General features: G+C 43.2%; 1 protein-coding gene across 5 annotated transcripts in view; it reads right to left on the bottom strand.

The window, feature by feature from the left end:
* SPTBN4 (spectrin beta, non-erythrocytic 4) overlaps window positions 1–15,810 on the bottom strand; it is a 1,591,326-nt gene that overhangs the window by 188,321 nt on the left and 1,387,195 nt on the right. For all 5 annotated transcript variants that reach the window (XM_069644494.1, XM_069644495.1, XM_069644496.1 and 2 more), the window contains one exon: window positions 12,250–12,339. In XM_069644494.1, the coding sequence (XP_069500595.1) occupies window positions 12,250–12,339 (90 nt within the window). The remainder of the gene's footprint in view (window positions 1–12,249; window positions 12,340–15,810) is intronic.

Genomic DNA, 15,810 nt, shown 5'->3' with positions numbered 1-15,810 from the left:
GTTGTTAAATAACTGCACCTACTGATGCGTGTGTTAATTGTTGTATGAAGGAACTTTGCTAAATGTTCGAATAGAAATAAAAACAATGAAATGCTATAAACCAACACTGTGACGGAACGATTACTACGCTGCAGGAGTGCAGCGATAAGTAGTGCTAAACTGCCCACTCGGCCCCACACTACTACTAAACCAGCAGTGATCCCAGTTATAAAGGTGAAAAAGGCACAGCCTTCGCCTTGTGTGGTAGCATGGGCTGAGGTTAGGCTATATGTTCAGGGGTGTCAATGTGGTCACAGCAGCAACGCAACCAGCAATAGTACAAAGACCCCAAAATAAATGAATGTTTAATCAAAGTTCTGTAGAAATATGGGCTAATAAACAATACAAAAATGCAAATAACTAAAAACACAAGCAAAAACCCACCCCTATAAAGCAATACAGAAAATCAAGCTGTTGCAGACTATCACTTTCGATGGACACGCAGGAGTGTTCAGGCACTCAATTGGTCCAATGCCAGTGTTCAATAAATTGTCTTGTAAGCAAAGGGAAGGGAAAGGGGGCATAAAAGTCAGTACGGTCTCAAATGTGGACTAGAGTGACAGGGCTTCTGGACGCTTTCTGTTCTGGGTCGATGTCAAATCATTGATTGGCGGTGGCAAAGATAAGGTGCTGTTCAGCTGCGGGGTTGTCTTGAGAGTTGAAGACACCGGGAATGGCAGGTAGTGTCAGATCAGCACACTAGGAGAGTCAGGGACTTTGGTTATGGAGAAGAAGAGACTTTCCTTTGGAGGCAAGTTGGTTTGACTGGCTCGATACCATGCTGGTGTATGGCACTGGCATCGGCTTGCAGCTCGAATTAGCTGGTGACCAGGTGGCAGTGCCGATTTGGAGATGTGAGAAGACTCTGCAGTTCCCAGCAGAGGTAGTTGAGTGTCGAGGTCAATGCCGACTCTGGCAGCTCCTGTGCAGCAGAATAGATGGCGTTGTAGGTGCTCAAACTGGTGTTGCGGCAGTTCGGCGATGAGGAGGGGCACTTCCTTGTTTTTGCAGTTGCTGAGAGTTCCAATACAGGGGCTCAGGACAAGGTGAGCCCTTCTGTTGCACTCCCACTACAGAGAGTTTGGCTGGCACCTACCGGGGCTCATTCACCTCCAGTGACAGGGTACTGGTTCCAGTGAAGCCACGGGAAGGACTTGGTCAAACAGCAGTCACCCCCATTGTTCCAAGGGGATGTTTAGGGAACAGAGCATTCTGCTGCCTTCTGTCTTCACTTCCCTGGCAGAGGACTGTGAAATGGACTGCACTACCAATGGAGGCTGAAAGGTGTATTTTTCTGGTTCTTCTTGGAGTGCACAAAAGAAAACAATGAATGATGGTTGCCCTTCTCTTTTTGTTTTAATGGAAAAATGTCACAGGGCATTGGTCCAAAGCAAGCCTGATGTCGGGGTCCAAAAAACATTGGTTTAACAAGTGACCTTGACTTATGACATCACACCCAGAGTGCCTTGCTTGCTCTTTCAGTCACCATGCCACAACTAGGCACAGCTTATATTTAGAGGTTTGCCTGCCACCAAACTGATTAAGGCTGACAGTTATTATAACATAGATCAGAGGTGCATAAGTTAAATTGCTACCTCTTCCTGAAGTGACTGTGTGTCTCAGCAGCTGTCTGGGATACACAAGGTGACCTATGAACCTGCTCTTTGTCACAGTAGAGCTAGAGGTGCTTTGTCAGTAGACTGGTTAGCAAGGCATCTGTCTGCACTATAATCGTGGCCTGGAGCATTTTAAAAGGGGGTCTGATTAGCACACCTATCTTATAGAAACAGAATCGCCTGCATCATTTAAGAACAATCTAAAAGGTACCTATTGGGGGTCTTGGTATAGGGGAAGAGAAAGGATTGCAGGGCTGTTACAGATGCTTTTATAGGGTCTAAGATGTTCATAGAGGTATGTTTGAAAATATATATGTGATCTGTTATATTATATGGAAGAACTGAATGTTTTTCTAATGTACACCATGTGGTAGTATCAGAGATTTCAGGATCTGCGAACCAGTGGCGAGATTGTTTTATGAGAATTGCTGAGTGATAAAGCTTAAAGTCTGGGAATCTAACACCAACCATGTCATATGGTGCTTTAAGTTTGGTTAGCGCAATTCTTTTACTTTTTCTAGCTCCCCAATGAAAGTTAAGTAGAATTGAATATATAGATCTGAAGAAGGATAGAGATAGTGGAATAGAGAGAAGCTGAAGGTAGTATAGTACAATAGGGGACAACATAATTTTTATTGTATCTAATCGCCCCCACAAGAAAGGTAAAGGGGGGACCATTTGGATGTGAGGTCTTTAAGAGTGTCCAATAATATCTTAGAGTTAAGCTTGATGGTATCAATAATTGTAGGGGCAAACCGAATTCCCAAGTATTTAATGGAACTGCTACACCATTTAAGGCCAAAAATGTCATGCTTGAAGCAGTAGGGATTTAAGGGCATGATTTCTGATTTCTGTCTGTTTAATTTGTATCCTCATACTTGACCAAACTGTAATAAAGCATTAAGGAGATTAGGTAGATGTTGTTTGGGGTTTCTAATTAGAATAAGTATGTCATCCGCGTATGCTGCTATTTTGGTACATGAGGCTCCTATTTGAATCCCTGGGATGTTTTTGTTAGATCTAACTAATTCCAATAAAGGTTCCAATGATAGAATATAAAGCTGTGGTGAGAATGGGCAGCCCTGTCTTGTTCCTCTTAGCAATGGAAAGAAGGAGGATGTTTGGCCATTTAACTATATTGAGGATTTGGGGGATGAATATAGGAGTTTGACCAATGATATGAAGTTATCACCGCATCCGTGCCAGCAGAGGGTTTGAAACATAAAGTTCCAATCCACACGGTCAAAAGCCTTTTCCGCATCCAAAGCAATAGCAGCATATCCTTGTCTGTCTTTTTTATCTTTGGCTGCTAGGTTAATGGCATTTAGTAACAGTCTAGAGTTAGAGGATATGTTGCGACCCTTCACATAACCTGTTTGATCTGCCTTTACCAGCACTGGAAGTGAGGATTCAATTCTATTAGCAAGAATTTTAGCAAAAATGTTACTTTCAATATTAATAAGGGAAATGGGTCGATAGTTACCAGGAAGTGTTGGGTCTTTGTCTGGTTTAGGAAAAATGATAAGTAAAGCTTCTGAGAATGATCCAGAAGAAGTTTTTTGGGTAATAAAATGTGAGAATAATGTTTTAAGTTTAGGGGTTAACACTTCAGATAAATTGGTATAGAATTCTGTGGAAAGTCTGTCGGGCCGGGTGCTTTTCCTTTACCAAGGCTGTGCATGGCCTTTGTAATCTCTGAGGATGTTATATCATTATCAAGGTGAGAAAGGTCTATTCCAGGATATGACGTCCGACTGATATTATTAAGAAAGAAATTAATATTAGTACCTTTCCCCTTTGCTATGGCACAACAAGAATATACTGATTAACAACAGGGTACTTAATCGCAAGTCATGGATTAAAAAAGGAATCAGATTCATCCAACATATTATGGATGGCTCTTCCATTCTTTCCTTTCAACAAATCTCATCCAAATTCGCCATTCCCAAAACTGATTTTCTGTTCTACAATCAGTTAGTTAACTCTTGCCTAGATGCACTTGCTCTCTTCTCTAATGAAATGCTTTCTCCCAATGCCCTTAGATTATTACAGCTCACCATGACCTGTGAAGTAAGAGCTTCAAAAATGTATAACATGCTCACTTCTACATTTGATATTTGCTCAATTCGTCATAAATGGGAAAATGATTTAGGATGTAGGTTTGACGATCAAATCTGGCTCCGTTTGTTTTCTAAAATTAAACATCTATCGGTCTCAGCTAACATAACACAACATTATTTTTTTTCATTCATAGACCTTTCATTACTCCAGCAAAATTAGTCAAGGCCACCCCTAATCATGATGCTAAATGTTGGTCATGTGGCATGTGTCTCCTGCCTCATATATGCATATGTTTTTCAAATGTTCATTTATTGTTAGATTTTGGCAGGACATCTGGAAATTCATTATGCTTATTTTTTCTGTTAATGTTCCATTGTCCCCTATTAATGTTTTCTTAGGAAGTCTAGCAATAACTACATATATTCCTCCTGACTCAACTAGACTATATGATTTATTTATTTCTATTGCTTTGAAATGTATCACTGCCAACTGGAAAGACTTCCAATCTATTTCTACCAGAGGATGGTGGAACTCCATTTGTCACATTCAAAAAATTGAACTTTTTATGGCAAATAACCACAATACTATTCCTAAATATAATGCTAAATGATACTTTTTCATCCGTTATCTAAATTGTTTCAATGCCACTGTTCATGGTTCGTGAACACCTATATTCATACCCAATATTTTAGCCAGGTGATCTTTATCGTATTCGAATGCCTGTCATGTATTTTCATTACAGTGGTAAGGAAAGTTTGATTAAATAATGCATTACACCCATCCTCCTCCCCTACCTCCCTTCCCTCTTTCTCTTGTTCGTCTTTGTTTGTCTAATTGTTTGTCTCCCCTTATGTCAACTCTTATTTACCCTAATCTACTATTTGCAGACTGGTTACTATATTCAATGTTAAATTAATATTACATTTATCTATTATACAAGTGAATATATGTTACATGATCCAATCTGTTTTATACATGATTTTTGTATCGATTGTCTTTGTTGCTGGTTAATATTATAAACTTCTGTTCACTTTCTATTTAGACTTATACTCCTCTTAAAGTCTGTAATTGTTAAAATATGCATTATCTTTATTACCTTATACAATACAAATTATTTTTAAAAAAAGAACAATCTAAAAAGCTGGGGTTTGCATACCCTTGCAGATAGCAATCTGTCACAAATACAAATTATTACAGTCACTTGTATGAGAGTTATGTGACACAATAGCTTGTGATTGTATAGATTTTGTTTTTCATGGTATAATGAATTCCAATAAAAGCAACAATAATATTAATAATAATTCCAGTAACTGTTATAATAACTATGCTTGTTGTAGTAAAGAGAGAATCATTATCACAGCCAGATGGTCTTCTGCAATTGGCAGGCTCAATATTCACGTAAAATATTAAACAGAAAATAATGGTGAGATTTTTTTCTCCATTTTCCAGTGCCCGTTTTGTGAAGGCCTTGCAAATCTTGGATTATTCATACCCCAACTGTATTGGAAAAGGTTCTCAATGACACAATTCTGAGCTTGATCAAGGTGGCTAAATAGACATGCACAGTTATTAAAGCAGCCACACTCCAAATTACATATTAAACCAACTATACCCCAAGTTACATATACCTTTCTGAAATTATTCAAGCACAATTTCACAAGAGCAACAGTTGTGAAGCCACACCAGAACCCCGTCTCCACGAGGATCCCGCCATAGCCTGCTTGGTGGCGCCATTTCTTACCTGAAGCAGACCATAGCAGAACTGGCTGCATACATTTGCTGAGTACATATTTGTTGGGTATATTCACACAGAAGATAAGGAAAGGTTGCTGGCTCCAGATAGGAATGGTGTGCTGTGATATGTCCTCTAGAGTAGCCATGAGTGCAGAATGTTAGGAATCAACAGGATGATGAAAGGCTTTCAAGCCTGCACAGGCTGAGTTCTTTTGCTTGGTCATTATATGCTTATACAAAATGATTACATCATGGGCTACTGATCAAAGCCAATAAAGTGGTCTCTATTTACGTGGAGCATGTTCACAAATTGGTGAAAGACCTCTTAACTTCTGACCGGTGACCAGTTCTGGACTCTGAACCAAAAGAGGCCCTGGAAATGTTTTTCAAATTGGCTGCATATATTGTGAGCGAGCCCAAACCCTTTCCCATAAGAACATTTGGAAATAACAGAGGTAACCACACAAAAGAGGCCCATGATGCGGAAGCCAACCAGGAAATCTAAAGAGTTCCTTGCAGGCCAGTCCAGCCCTGCCAATGACTAGCAGAGAGAGAGAGAGAGAACGATAATCCGCATGATGACCAATCCTCAAAGGTTTCAGCTCCAAAGATTAGTCAGGGACCTTCATCTGGAAAACATCCAGTGTAGGAGCAATGGAGGAAGGTTCTGGTATCAGGAAAGGCTTGTAGCATGAAGGTCATCATAAAATGCAGGGCTTGCAACTCAGTCAAAATGGTACCACCGTGCCCACAAACGGCCACTATTAGGAGTCAGACAAAGCAACAGAAGCAGAAACAGAAGTGTTTAGGTTGGAGCCATAAGATCAATTAGTAGCAGGGGTCTATCATGTAGGTCAAGCGTACATTAATAAGGTGTGCACGCTGAAAACATTTAGGACACTATCGTGAAGCATACCTCCATGCCTTTGAATGTCATGTACTTGCAGGAAGCCATGAAAAAGCTAATGACTTCTCGAACACCCCTGTTCCCAATGATGTGAAAGAAATAGTGGCCTCTGACTGGGTCCTTAGTAAATGATCAATGGAAGGGATGGTACCAATATAGTAACTTTGCAAAGCTTCTGCTCCTTTGTGTACCTGCTATTCGTTTTTGTCATCTAATTGGAGATAAAGGTATTACCCAAATTGACCTTTTACAATTGACCGTTTGTCCTAATCGACCTAATTATAGTGGTCCTAATTGACCTTCTGCACAATTGACCTTTATATTATTTTAGTTATTTTATATATGTATTGGGTTGGTTTTGGATTATAAATAATATAAGGGGATTGGGTGGGGGGTTGCGGGGTTTTTTGGACTGGGTGATGGGTTGCGGGGGGTTTCCCCCTGCATTTATGTCCTAATTGACCTTTTAAATTAGATCAATTCTCCCAAGATCAATTGTGAAAAGGTCAATTAGTATACATCCGGGATAAATGCTCTTAAGGGATTGCAGCCACAATTTATTTTTAGGCAATTTAGAGTTTGACTTGTCAGTCTTTGGAAGAAATAGTTTGTGGTCATCATCTCGAGGATCGACCAGTCAATGTGCAGGCCTAACGCTACGAGACCACCCAGATCCTCAAGAAGGGAATGGACCACCGATATATTCCCTTCATAAGGGAGTAAATCCCAAGAGGAACCTAACCTTAGCTTTTGGCATCATTTTGGAACGGTTGCCTCTATTTGTACCAGAAACCTTACATGGAGTAATATAATACAATGTAAAGTGCATGATCCTATATAGTGCAACGTCTGTCATGTTGGCTGCCCCTTGGCAGTGAAATAATACTGAGTAGGAAAGCAATGGTCTTGATTCCAAGGTAACGTAATCCCTTATAAGTAAGAAATACAATGAATGGAATTTTCTTCTGGCTGTTATTGTGGGTTGCTGGGAACACACCTGTTTGTTGACTCTGATAACAAACCTTCTTTACTGGGTCTCAAGTACTTAGGCCAGATATGAACATCTTCAAGAAATAAAGGCAGTCTACTGAGGTCTTTCTCAATGTACTTCTCATCTGATGTAGCTCGGACAAACCTTTAAGAGATTTGAGCGACAGATTTGAGTTATGCTCATGACAATTTATGCTGATGAAATGTTGGTCTCAACATTGGGTTGAAGAGGCCAGACCTTGCCTTGCAGCGCATGTTCAAAGCAAACAAAGTATAGAGTTAATGGGATTGGTCAGAGGTTCCGAACCTTTGCTGCCAAGGATGTTCAAACAAAGCAAAGTGTCCAAATGACTAATGGCTTGCACAACAGTGCCAAATTTACAAAAACAAATGCAAATAAATAAATATGGAAAGGATTTATTTTATATTTGCATTACTTTGAGAAATATCGAGGTGACCTTATTCACGATAGAGGCCTGAGCATTTCCAGGACCAGTGCTGCAGTACAAATGATGTGCTGGCCTGTCCCTTTGCAGAAATTCGTTTTGAAACATGCATATCATTCCCTGGACCGACGTGGATGCTGGGAGAGCATTTTGTCATAAAAAGTGCAACAAAAAAAGAAACAAAAATATTTCTATCCCTGCTTGAGGGACAGTAATGCAGGTGGCACAGCAGTGGTTCATGCTACTGTACCACAAAAAATAAAATACACTAACTGGTCAGAAATGGCCCTGTCATGCACTGCACTCCAGCAGAGCATGTTCCATGGAGGCACAGAGGAATGTGATTATGTTCTTCCCATTTTCATGTGCATTGCATTTCTAAACACTGGATGGACATTAAAATGTGCAGTAATGCCCTCTTATTGGTGCATATGTGCAAAGAGGATGTGAAAGGGCAGCTGCATGTGGGCATCTGTGATACATACATTCAAAGGAACTTTATGACTAGGGAACATCTTTTTTGTGCGCAATGAGGAGATGCACTAGCCGAGCGCACCTGAATGCTTGCGGCAAACAACTTTTCGAGATTAGTGATCTTACTGCGAATATATGTTTTGTGCTTTTCCCAGGTACAGAGCTCATAAAATTTCAATCTTACCCGAGTAAATGGCATGCCTTCTGTGTGGGTCTTTTTTGGATCTGTGCTAGGCTTGTGACACGAGAAACTTCGTGCAGGTCTTTTTTTCGATCAGTACTAGATTTGTGCAGCTGTATGAGAACCTGTGCAGGTCTTTTTCAATCCGTGGTAGTTTTGTGCAGCAGCACGAGAAACTTTGCGTGGTTTTCCATAATCCCTGCTAGTTTTGTGCAGTGACATGAGAAACTTTGCGTGTGCTTATTTTAGATCCATACTCGTTTATCGTTCTGACACAAGAAACTTTGCATGGATTTTTTTTAACCGTGCTAGGTTCATGCAACAGCACAAGAAACTTTGTGCATTTTTTGTGTGATTCATGGTAGATTAGCGCAGCGGCATGAGAAACTTTGTGCCGCTCTTTTTGATTACTGCGAGGTTCGCGCAGCATCACAAGAAACTTTGCGCGGCTCATTTCGGTTTGCGTGACGGCACAAGAAACATTGCGTCACTCTTTTCGACACGCAGAGGTGGCAGAATGGCAGACTGCAACAAAATGGTTAAACATTGTACAGATTTCGCTTCCGCAGCTGACGGAATGAAATTTCACTATTTGGCCCAGCCTTATAGATAAATAACCCCAGTAGTCCTCATGGAAGCAAATTCAGCCTGATGAAACTTAATCGACTCCGAATGCACGACTGACCCTTCTATGGCCCTATAGGTTTTTTAGAGGTCAATGTCTGATATGATCTCCCTACATGGTAATATAATAATCCTCAATAATATTCGTTGTGTCTGCCTCTGAATGGTGAAAAGCGGATCCAGACTGTCCTGACATGGGACTGAATGCTGGGCGGACATGCAATCTTACAATTCCCTTTTGATTTTAGTCATTTCTCAACTTCAAAAGGATGAAAGGCTGAGTTATTCTACCCACATTGAAACGTGGGACCTTCAGATTACAGAAAGATCTTTGCAGCAGGTGCACTAGTCTACTGAGATATCTTACTGCAGAGTGTAATGTGCTGTCCTAATTGGATAACATTCACAGATGCCTAGAGCTCCATTTCTTCTTGCTAACCTCTTCCCCTTCACCTACAAGCCTCACCTGACCCTCCCTTTCCCCTGCCTCTTCCCACCCTTCCTGAAACCTTTACATTTTGTTTATATTTGTTTTCCCAAGAATCATCCCAACCCTGCCAAACCTTCTCTCATACTTCCCTGCAGATCTAAGCCACTTCAGGGAGATTCGGGCAGATGCAGGTTGGGCGTGAACCGGGAACCTACCTAAATGTCATAGGAGATTCCAGGGAGCATGTGAATGACTTTTGAGAAAGTTCATCTAGTCTTACTTATGAGGGAAAGCTACTGTGGGTCACTCTTTGTCAAATTATAGTGTGTTTTGACATGGAAAGGTCACCATCTCAGAATTCACAAAGTATACTTTAATAATGTAAACATAGCTAGTAAATACTTTTTCATGCTTAAAAATGTGTGCAAGTTAGCGTTTGTGCACGATTACATTAAACATAAACATAGTAAAAAGACTTCTATTCACCACTATGTACGATTTTTTTTTACTATGTCAGTGTAATAATGTGCACCCCTAACATGCACGCACTTTTAAGCATTGACAAGTAGTTCCAGGAATGCGGTTCACATCTAAGTACACTACTTACGAATTTACACTGCGTTCTGAGATTGTGACACCACCGTCTCAAAATGCACAGAACCGCGCCAAAGACTGCTTAAGTGTTGCCCATATGCCATGTGTATACCTTTGATTGCTAAAAGTGAGTGCAAGTGTGCTCATGCAAACTATTACATGTATAGCTGTACTAAAAAGACTTCTATGCGCTGCGCTGAAAAAAAGTCATTTTACGATTTCTGCTTAATATAATATTCAGCACACCTTAGGTTTTACATGCGAGCCTGACCACCATGCCCCTTTCGTATAATGTCACGGGCACTCAGCAGCCCCTCATTGTCTCCCCGGCTGGTGCCCTGCCTCTTTTAATGAGCTTCTCCTGCCCACAGGATTCAATGGCCGCTATGAATTGTTTCCTTCACATGCAACGGCTGCGAGGTTTTGCACATCCATGGGATGAAAAGAGTGAAAAGTTTGATGCAAGGTTCAACATCTTTGCAGTTGGTGCCTAAACAAAGTGGGCACTACAGTCAACCAAAAAGAAGAAACTGAGAGGTGGAGAGCACACCGGATGCATTGAGGGGTGTCATTAGAGGTGCAGAGGATCCCAATTCCTTTTTAAAATGCTTAAGCCCCCTTCCGTCCTGCCAGCAGGTAGTGTAAGGTACCTATGAACAGTGGTAGAAGTGTACCGAAAGAAATAGTGGAACTGTGCTCTTGGCAAAGGAGAGGGTAGGTGGAAGCATAGTGCAACGTGTGACAAGGTGTTGCGGCCGGGGCATTGCAATAGTTAAGTGACTAGTGACTAAGGTTCCTATTACAAATGTACACTTGCACAGGGACATGAATGGACACATCTTCTGTATAAAATGGTGAATAGGGTCTTAAAAAGTAAAGGAATGGTAAACAGGAATAAATAAAAGTGGTTCGCCGTTCCTGACCGTTCCCGCTCACTTTGATCACTGCCTATGAATTGGCAGGATCCCAAGCAGCAAAGCAACCCACTCTGGTAGCTGCATGCAATGTTCAGCCCCCAGCAGTGAATGCAATCGCTCGTGGCCCCTTTATGTGTCTGCAAGGGATGGAACTGACCCAAATGAAAAGCAAGTCCAAGAAAGCAGCCTTTTGATAACTCCTTCAGCGGGACCTCAGGCGCAGATAATGATTGCGTTTAACCAAGCGGGCAGCCGGCTAATCCAATCTCCTACCTGGGGGACAGGGGGGCGGGGGGGGGCAAATGGGAGTGGGTAATACCGCCCCACGATCTAGCTGGTCACAATGATTACTCTACAGTCTACATGAACCACCAATAAACATGCCTATGTTGCTTACTTTATATGGGTTATCCCAATGATCCAATGCATTCCCACAAGCACATCTGAACACAGATTAGGACGTAGATGTTACAAGTGCATTTGCAATCCTGAATGAATTATTTTTATTATGCACCCAAAGCAACAGGGCCACTTTGACGCAACATGCCCTTATGTTTTTCTTATAACGTTCGCCGGGACTTCTCTTTCTGGAAGGGCAGACAGAGCCTGGGGACTCACAGATGATCCCAGAGCGGCAACTCAAGATGGGCATTTAGGATTCCCACAATGAATATTCATGAGCGACACCTGCACACAACGGATCTGAACAGGATGCTTATCTGCACGTGCATTGGCTGTATATGCCGCGCCCTCGGGCTGAAAGCATTTACCCCCGGAAAAGAGGGGCTCTATCACCCTGATACCCAGAGGTGTTGCTAGGTCTGGAAAAGATCCGGGGCTGCGCTAATGTCGGGACTGTCGCGACTCGGGGCTATCCTGCCTTTTGCTTGGAGCCTCTGAGCTTGTATCCAGGGGTACACCCAAAAGGCCCGGAGCTATAGCCGCCTCAGCCCTCCCCCCAGCAACGCCTCTGCGGACACCATAGTCTGTTTTATCGAAAAAGCAGAGGGCCAAAAAGGAGCCCGCTTTGGTGAACATCGTCAGGATCACAGGAACACTGAATAGACCCATTAGTAAACATGCAATTATCGCTAAGGCCTGTGTGATTGAGCCTAACACTAGAGATTGCAGTTGTGCTGTACAGTACTAGTCCTCCTACTCCCCCAAGGCAAGCAGCAGATTGCATTCTCTTCGCAAGGCTGCTGGAACTTGAAGGAATGTCAGCCGCCTGCTTACCTGGTTCTTCTTAATGAACTGCTGGACCGCTTGCAGGTTGCTCCCATATTCTTTTAAGGTGGCAAGCGGAAGCCTCTCTTGGATCCAAAACTAAAGGTAGAAAAGGTATAGTTTAGTCATTTTACACAACAAGCTGCACAGGCATGAAGTCAATGGGGGCGGCAGAATCAGGCTATGATTTCACAGGCCCACAGCAATGAGGAGGCACACGCACAAAATGCTCCCTTACCCTTACCCAAGTACTACCCATTTTTTCTCCCATTCATATTTATTTTGACGCAGGCAAACCGTGCTTCGTGCAAAAATGACACCTGCATCCCCACCCGTATAGAATTGTCAGACAGAGCTGCTAGGCATTCATGTTAACGTCTGCCACCATGTACAAACGGTTTATAGTCATTGCATTGAATGCCAAAGCATTGAATTCCTTAGCATCTAAAAAAAGCAATTAAAAAAAGCATTGAATGCATTTTTTTTATGGGGTCCCCCCGAACCCCTGTTTTTTTACCCCTTAAAACCCATTATACTTAAAATAAAACCTTTACCTTTGAAAAAATTGCATTCAATGCTTTTTTTTCGATGCTTTTGGCATTCAATGCTTTTTTTCGATGCTTTTGGCATTCAATGCTTCGTATTTGATGCAATGACTGGATACTGTACAAACATGGCAGCCCATATTAACGACTGCTTTGTGCACCGGGTGCAAATAGGCACTGCATGGAGCGGACCACATGCACGCAAGTGACAGCACCTCTGTTCTTTTCCGTGCAGTTTGCCCATCATTTAAAATGGCCTTCATGGTCTCCCTATTTCCCACCCTGCTGGTGGATGCAACACTGGCCTCTGCACTTGTTCCTGGAGGAAAATGCCACATCGCTTCCACATCTCCCCCTGCAAAGGGCAGAAGTACTTTTCTGGGATTGCGCAGGGGCTTGATGGTAATAGGGCAGTAGATTTTGGAGGATCATTAAAGCAGGAGCCAGTGGTGTGTACAAGGTTGGGGTTTACTCATCAAGCTGACAGCCAATAAAACTTACCTTATTTCCAGGAGGCGTGAAACCTCATAGTCTGGTGATTTAAAGAGACTAGATCCGGGGATAATGGCAAAAAAGGTCGCGAAAAGGTATGTAAGCCGGAAAGTGCACTTGTGGGCAGCATGTCAAGAGGAAGCGATTTCTGATGTTGCATACACCGCTGGGCAACGTGTGAATTCCCCGACTCCTCCATATTGAGTCTATTCAGTGGCGCATGTCCTGCTAGCAACCTGACTGCAGGGGAAACTTCTTCAGCATGTCTTCAGAGGCCTCCTTTCACTGCTTAGATTGTAAGAAAATAAGTGCCAGGGCTCAACTAGTTTCGAGCATCCCTCGATCGCACCGGGTCGGGCAGTTCCCCGCCCACTGTTGACACCACCCGCGGCTGCTCCAGACAGTGTCAACTTATTTGGGGTTAAAGATGCAACTCCCAGCGGTTCATTCGGGGTGATGGATGCACTGTGCGAATTACAGATACCAATCGATAAAAACACATCATCCTTAACATTTTGGTATGATCCTATTTGTTGGTAAGTGGAACATATTAATCCTCTACCCACAGAAAAAAGAGCAAACATGCTTTTCTCCTATGGTAAATTGATAGACAAATGTAAGCAGAAACATTACTGAATTCGTGAACGTGCCTGTCAAACAACGCACCAAGATCTTCTTGTATGGGGTGGCGCTCATGGCAAGCACTCCTGCTGTCCACACTCCCTGCTGGTTTTTACAGTAGAGAATTTGCAGCAATGACATGTGTGCTGAGTGGAGCAGTGTGCAGGCCATGGCCAGCATCAGTGTCCAACATTCTCACCTTCCAACTCATCGTTATTCATGAAAATGGATAAATAGCCCTGCCCTGCCAACCTGGGTCATTAGATTCAGGAAAAACAAGGAGCCAGCCCAGGATGCAGAGACCCTGGCCTGTACACACTGCGGTTGAGGGTTATATTAATGAATGACAGCTAAAAGGATAACGTTGCCAAAACACCAGAACGTAATCAAGCTTGGATCAGAAATAAGTGCAGAGGCTCAGAAATAAGTGCCTGGGCTGAGCCCTGGCAAGCCCCTCTGCTTAAGCACTGCCTCCAGGGTCCTGAGGAGAACAACATTATTGTTGTTGTTGCGTTACAACCGAAGGTTATCTAAGTGCATATCCGGAAGATAAAAGAAACCAATAGGTGGGTTTTGCGATTCTAGCACTAGAGGGTCTTTACATTTTTACGAAATTATAAGAGGTCCCCGGCCAGTCTGGGCATGAGCAGGCATGGCGTCTGTAAGCAGATAGGGCACCATATTCACAGAGGAACGGGTCACCCTGAAGTGCGGGCAAACGTGCCACTTAGAATGCCAGGGTGTTGGAATACCAATGATCCATTTTCTGCATTTTCACCCTGCCTGTGATGACACGTGCCCCGGAGCTTTAAGGAACTCATCTCTTATTTAAATTGCTCTGCTGACGTGGTTAAAAAAAACTGCTGACTTCTGAATTAAACATCACATTTCAATTTCACCTGCTATATAAAATGTCAGACCACTCCAGATCTTGAGAGATAGTGCTTAATGGTTAAAGCCGTGTCACCCTGGATTACACGCTATATACATGTCTCCAATGATCACATACAACGGCGCAGGCATGGACAGCTCTGCATTTCTTCCACCCTCTGCAGAAATCAAATATCCCATTCCCATAAATCACCTGATTTTGTAGCCTGACCAATATTAGGAGGAAATGGGAACTGAGCGGCAGGGAAATTAAGGTATTTGCCCAGAATCACTCAGTGTAACCGTTTCGAACGAGTGGTTGCAGGCTGCAAAGTCACCCCAAACATGACCATGACAGCAGTGATGTGCAACACACTGAGTGAAAAAAATGCCATCCTTCAGAAGGCTGTCAGACATGTTATCAGCAAACAGTAACCCAGAAAATTCTAAAGCTCAGGGAACTCAAATTGTGGGTGAATTCCCTCGCACCGGCTCCAACTGGCCTACAGACAGAGCCGGCCTTGGGGGGGGGGAGTGAGCCGGGAGACCGCCCGGGGCGCCACGCCCCCCAGGGTGCCATTAGCCTCTCACACGCCAGTTCGGGGGAGTCTTTCAAGGGCTCCCCCGATCTGGCGTTGTGGGATAAGGTGCAGCAGGTGGGCTTTTACTGTAAAATGTGCCTGCGGCGGCGAGTGCATTTAAATGAGTCCCTCCGTCGCGGGCAGTTTTCATAAGAAAAGGCGCCATTGGCCCCACACCACGCCAGCTCGGGGGAGTCTTTCAAGAGCTCCCTCGAGCTGGCGTAGTGGCAGAAGGCGTGGCAGGAACCTCATTGTCATTGAATGCACCCGCAGCGGCAAGCTCATTCAATGCCAATGGGGTGCTAACGTCCCATCCTGGCCCTACCCCTTTCCGCCCCACCCCCGTTAACCGGTGGGGGGGGCGCTATTTCGCCCAGGGCACTGCTGCCCTTAAGGCTGGCCCTGCTCACAGGAAAATAGGGCAATGCCCGAAGGGTCCGCCAAGCATTAATTTGTTTTAA

The sequence above is a fragment of the Ambystoma mexicanum genome, chromosome 2p, assembly GCF_040938575.1.
Source record: "Ambystoma mexicanum isolate Mex_15411 chromosome 2p, UKY_AmexF1_1, whole genome shotgun sequence".
Classification (NCBI taxonomy): Eukaryota; Metazoa; Chordata; class Amphibia; order Caudata; family Ambystomatidae; genus Ambystoma; species Ambystoma mexicanum.
The sequence above is the reverse complement of the archived record's forward strand: the minus strand, read 5'-3'. Positions and strand labels throughout refer to the sequence as shown.